The sequence below is a fragment of the Hyaena hyaena genome, unplaced genomic scaffold (genome assembly GCF_003009895.1).
Source record: "Hyaena hyaena isolate Hyena2069 unplaced genomic scaffold, ASM300989v1 scaffold_9, whole genome shotgun sequence".
Classification (NCBI taxonomy): Eukaryota; Metazoa; Chordata; class Mammalia; order Carnivora; family Hyaenidae; genus Hyaena; species Hyaena hyaena.
Window position 1 is genome coordinate 5,646,094 of NW_024080641.1, and position 5,884 is coordinate 5,651,977.

The 5,884-nt window shown below is 49.9% G+C and overlaps 1 protein-coding gene across 1 annotated transcript; it reads right to left on the reverse strand.

Annotated features, from left to right (window-relative positions):
• LOC120242406 (glycine cleavage system H protein, mitochondrial-like) lies at positions 1-1,424 on the reverse strand. Its single transcript, XM_039248195.1, has 2 exons — positions 1,365-1,424; positions 1-683 (listed from the first exon to the last, which is right to left on the reverse strand). The coding sequence occupies exons 1-2, from the start codon at positions 1,422-1,424 to the stop codon at positions 39-41; spliced, it is 705 nt and encodes a 234-aa protein (XP_039104126.1). The 3' UTR covers positions 1-38.
• Positions 1,425-5,884: the final 4,460 nt, after the last annotated feature.

Here is a 5,884-nt window from a genome sequence, read left to right on the forward strand (position 1 = left end):
TTAAGTTGTTTCATACTGGTTTCTTAGGGGTTCCAATTTCACTCCTCAATAGATTTTATGTATTTCTCATATTCTTCTTCACTCATTAATTCATCCAGTTCTGAAGGATTACTGAGTGTGATCTTGATCAGCCAACCATCTTCATAACAAGATTTGTTGACAAGTCCTGGATTTTTTGCAAGAGCCTCATTAATTTCAGTTACTTCTCCTGATAAAGGAGAATAAAGTTCACTAGCAGCTTTCACACTTTCCAAAGCACCAAACTCCTCTTGTTTGTTCAATTTTGTCCCAACTTCAGGCAGACTACAGTAAACAACATCTCCCAAAGCTTCCTGTGCAAAATTGCTGATTCCAACGGTTCCAATACCATTTTCTGTTGTTATCCATTCATGTTTGTCTGTGAATTTACGCACAGACAGCAGAGCGGAGCCCGTGCGCAGCGTCCGGACGGGGCCCGCCCTCAGCCCCCAGGGCCGCGGCAGGCAGGGCGCGGCGGGAGCGGAGGCGGCGCGCAGGCTGCAGGCCGCGGCCCGCACGCTCCCGCTCGTAGCGCCATGTTCGCAGAGTGCGGGGTCGCAGTGCAGCGTCTCGAGAACCCATATTGTGGCTTTTTGATCTTTGGTGGTGGAGGTCAGAATAGTGGCTGTCCCTGGTGTATCAGCTGGGTGAGAGTACACAAGAACCTGGTGTGACAGTGGAGGTGCCCTATGGCTTGATCAAGGTGGTGGTCGCACATCTATAGACAGGTAGAGTTGCATCAACCTGTATACTTAAGATTTGCAAACCTTACAACGTATAAGCCATACCTCAATGAAAAGAAACAAAATTTAAAATACGACATATAATTAAATGATATCATGTCTGGGATTTGCATTAAAATAATAGAGGAAGTGAGGAAGTGGGCGGAGGCACAGGTGAAATGCAATTAGCCATGAGCTGGTAGTTGTTCAGTGGGTACACGGCAGTTTATTATACTCTTCTTTTCACTTCTGTATGTTTGGGAATTTTCTAAAGTAAAAAGTATATATATGAATGTACGTACACATGAATTGATAAGCAGATAAATAGTTAGGACAAAAACCTAGTGAACTCGCAGTGACCCAGGCACTCTCTCCCTTGGGAACTCAGATACCTGCCTTCTCTCAGTGACCCAGATGTTTCAGTGCCCAGATCGACCAAACACACATCACTCCTTTCCCAAGATTCCTCTGACCTGTCCCTGCAGAATGGAAGTGAGAGCCCTAATCAGCACCAAGGACAGATCCATAGCATTGGGTCTCAGAACCACAGACAGCAACTCAAGTAACGGGGGAGGGGGAGGGAAGACCCAGGACTTGGAAATGAAGAAATGACGTCCTTCTCACCTCCAGGACGGTGTGGAACAGGTAAGAGGGTTGGGTTGAAGGAGAGCCAGTCAGTACCATTGAATAAGAGTATTCCTTCACAAATATCCATTGAGCATCTCTTATTGCCAGGCATTGCTCTGAACACTGGGGATGGCAAGATCCCTGTCCTAAACAATTAGTCAAATAAGAAAACAGGATTATTTAGATGGGTCCTAAGTGCCATGAAGACACAGCAAGTAAATAGGATACAGGATTCTTTATGGATCAGGAGGGGACCATTTTTGAAGAGGTGGTCAAGGAAGAGACTACATTTGAGCAAACTACTGAATGAAGTGAGAGAATGATTCATGAGGAGATTGGAGGGTAAAGCACTCAGGCAGAGGGACAAACAAGTGCCAAGACCCTGAGACAGGAAAGAGCTTGGCAGGTTTGAGGATCAGCAGGATGGCCAACGTAGTAGAGCAAAGTAAATGGAAGGGAAAGTGGCAAGAAGAGTGTTGGCAAGATAGGAATAAACATGCAGAAAGAGAGAAAGGAAAAAAAGTATGAAAGATAGAGGTTGAAAGAGTCAAGAAAGACCCAGAGGTGAAAAGAGAAGCAAAATGATACTATCTGCAGTTTATAAAGTACAATTTCCATTATCTATCCCATTTTATATATATACACACACAGTTGATCCTTAAACAACACGGGTTTGACCTGTGCAGACTCACTTATACACAGATTTTTTTTCAAGAAATACAGTATAGTACTATAAGTGTATCTTTTCTTCCTCATGATTTTTTTTTAAATTTATTTCTAGGAGAGAGAGAGAGAGAGACAGCATGAGCAGGGGAGGGTCAGAGAGAGAGGGAGTCACAGACTCTAAAACAGGCTCCAGGCTCTGAACTGGCAGACAGCACAGAGCCCGACGAAGGGCTCGAACCCACGAACCGCGAGATCATGACCTAAGCGAAAGTTGGATGCTTAACCAACTAAGCCACCCAGGCGCCCCTTCCTCATGATTTTCTTAACATCTTCTTTTCTCTAGCTTATTTTATTGTAAGAACACAGTATATAATACATATAACATACAAAATATGTGTTAATCAGCTGCTTATGTTATCTATAATGCTTCCAGTCAACAATAGGCAATTAGTAATTAAGTTTGGGGGGAGTCAGGGGCGCCTGGGTGGCTTAGTCGGTTAAGCGTCCGACTTTCGCTTAGGTCATGATCTCGCGGTTCGTGGGTTCGAGCCCCGCATCGGGCTCTGTGCTGACTGCCAGCTCAGAGCCTGGAGCCTGTTTCAGTCTGTGACACCCTCTCTCTCTGACCCTCCTCTGCTCACGCGCTCTCTCTCTCTCTCTCCTAGAAATAAAAAAAAAAAAAAAAAAAGTTTGGGGGGAGTCAAAAGTTATATGTGGATTTTTCAACTGTGTGTGTGGGGGGCACACCTCTAACTCCTCATTCTTCAAGGGTCAACTATATACATATTCATACATATACATATATTTTTTTTATTATGGAAAACTTCAAACCTGAAACTGAATAGAAGAGAATGAAATTTATTGTTATTATTGTGTAACAAATCGCTGCTTGTCCCTCCAGAGGTCACTCATGCAGCTGTACTCAAGGCATTCACTTGGGGCTAGACTGGGGCTATTGGCCAGGCTGCCTTGATTCTCTTCTGCATGGCCTCTCCGGAAGCTTCCTCACAGTATGGTTGACTTAGAGTTCTAAGAGAACAAAAGCAGAGGCTTCTAGTTCTCGAAACAACTGGACCTCAAGTTGGCCCAGCATCATCTCTGCAACAAACAAGTCACAAGCCAGCCAGATTGAAACCACATGGCAGCACAGGGAGGAGGAAATATTGGCAGCTAACTTTAGAGATGATGTACCCCAGGTGCTTAACATCTATCAGATCCTGTGTTGAGGACTCTGGATATTCACCTAATTCTCAAGCAAGCCTGTAACATGGGTATCATCCTCATTTTATAGGACACACAGCTAAGGACAGCAGAGATAGACAGACGTGAATGCAGGTCTGTCACTAACCCAGGCTGTATACATGTTATATTCCACACAAAAATAGTGGCCATGGCCACAGGTTTGAACCAAAGCCTGTGAACTCCCAGATGGTGAGATATAATTATCTAATTATATAATATTTATAATTAATTTATATATAATTTAACATAATTTTTAGTTGGTTGGGAACAGAGATATATAAGGGATAAAATAAACAAAAACAGAGAGAAAGAATCAGGAGAAAAGAAAAAAGCATGCACTTGGAGACAAAGACCAAGAGATAGAAACTAAAGAAGCAAGGCCAGTGAGACAGAGAGAGAGAGAAGCAAAGAGTCAGAGAAACACAGTGAGAGAGAGGTTAACAGAGCCACAAAACTTTCTTTAGCCTGGAAGTAACATGAGGGCAGGAATTGTGCCTGTTTTTCTTAACGGGGGTGGGGTGGGGAGGGGGGAGGAGCAGAGAGAAAGGAGAGAGAGAATTCCAAGCAGGCTTTGCCAAGTCACCTGAGTCCAAGGCAGGGCTCAAACTCATAAACCGTGAGATCATGACCTGAGCCAATATCAAGAGCAGAACGCTTAACCAACTGAGCCACCCAGGCGCCCCTTGTCTTTTTTGTGTTTACTTCACCTTCAACACTTAGAGGCACTCAGTAGGTGCTCAATATATGCTGACAGGAAACTAGTCAAGTAGATGCTTGCGGTTCCCAAAGCCACCACCAGGTGGCAGTATCCCACGCCCTGAAGCCTCCAAACGGCCAGTTCAAAAAGAACAACCCCGGAGGCTTTGCCTCCACAAGCCTCTGACTTTCATGAAGGATGTCTTCCTCCCGGCCCAGCCCCGCCTTCCCCTGCACAAGCCCGGGGCGACGAGTGACCTTTCCGCCTGAGACACCCTCTTCTTCACTCCCCTCCACCACCCTGCCCAGTTAAACAACCCTTTGTCCTTAGCCCCTTCCGGCTGGGCCCCAAGGCACCTGGGTCCTTTCCAGGCCCGGAGATGGGGCTGGGATGAAGGTGGGGCAGCTGGGACAGGGCCAAGGAAAAGTCCCAGGGACTCTGGAATCAGTTCTTCTAGCCTTCCTGGACCAGGAGTATATGATCCAACCCCTTCCTCCCTCACACCCCAGTCCAGGCCCCCAGCCCCTCCTCCCTCAGACCCAGGATCCAGACCCCCAGCCCCTCCTCCCTCAGACCCAGGGGTCCAGGCCCCCAGCCCCTCCTCCCTCAGACCCAGAGTCCAGCCCTGTACCCCTCCTCCCTCAGAACCGGGAGTCCAGGGCCCCCAGTCCCCTCCTCCCTCAGACCCAGAGTCCAGGACCCCCAGCCCCTCCTCCCTCAGACCCGGGAGTCCAGGCCCCCAGCTCCTCCTCCCTCAGACCCAGAGTCCATGGCCCCCAGTCCCCTCCTCCCTCAGACCCAGAGTCCAGGACCCCCAGCCCCTCCTCCCTCAGACCCAGGGGTCCAGGCCCCTAGCCCCTCCTCCCTCAGACCCAGGGGTCCAGGCCCCCAGCCCCTCCTCCCTCAGACCCAGGGGCCCAGGCCCCCAGACCCTCCTCCCTCAGGCCCAGAGTCCAGGCCCCCAGCCCCCTCTTCCCTCAGACCCAAGGGTCCAGGCCCCCAGCCCCCTCCTCCCCTCAAAGTCCCAATCAGTAGCCCCACCCCCTCCTCTGAGGTGGACAACCTAGGCAAAGAGGTCTCTGGTAACCCTCCTCCCTCTCTTTTACAGAGACCCCTCTCCCTCTCCGCTCCCCCCTTCAGGGTTGGGACCAAGGGCTGAGTCACAGGAAGCTCTGGGGCCCTGAGTCACCCCCACCCCCCGGCTCAGCCCCTCCCTGGGCTGGAGGGAGCTGGCTCTGGAGCGGTGTGTCCTACCGACTGACCCCCACATCCCAGAACTTCCGTTTGGAGGCAAGTGCCTTTCCCACTGTGACCCCGTTGCTGCCCACCCTGGCCTCTCCCATGCCAGCCTTTGCTCCGTTTTTCTCTGTTAGTTGATCTCTTTGGAGACAAAACTTCTGTCTGTTCTAACTTCCATGTCCCGATCCCGGCTTCTGCTTCCCCTTCACCACCACATCTCCTCTCTCCATCTCTTTGTTTTTTTTTCAAATCCTCCCCCCCCTCCATCGCTCTCCCTCTCTTGGATTGTCCCCCCCACCCCATCAGTGTTCACTAGGGTCTGCACTGAGGAACGGCTGTGCAGGGGCTGGGGCTGGAGGTCTCGTTTCCGTGGCCTCTGACTAGGGCAGCCACGGCTTCTGCCTCTGGCGTCTTGCCCCCGAGTGGGGCTGGGGGGAACTAGATAGGGCAAGGCTGCCCCCCAGCTGTGCTGGTGGACAGAAGAGACCAACTGAGGCACAGACAAGCATGGAAAGGCCCAGAGAGAGAGGCAAAGTCAGAGACAGAGAGACAGAGAGAAGCCCAAAGGGAGTTCTGGAGGCAGGGAGACAGACAGTGAGACAGAGAAACTGAGTCACAGACAGAGACAGAGAGACCTAGGGTCAGCAAGAGACAGGGACACGGACCCCTACAC

Bases quoted from the DNA above. Each gene is read 5' to 3' on its own strand.
- LOC120242406 (XM_039248195.1), bottom strand. From the start codon at position 1,424: ATGGTACTGACTGGCTCTCCTTCAACCCAACCCTCTTACCTGTTCCAC. The intron at 684-1,364 runs GTGAGAAGGACG...CTGTCACACCAG, and splicing joins TGTTCCACACCGTCCTGGAG to GTTCTTGTGTACTCTCACCC.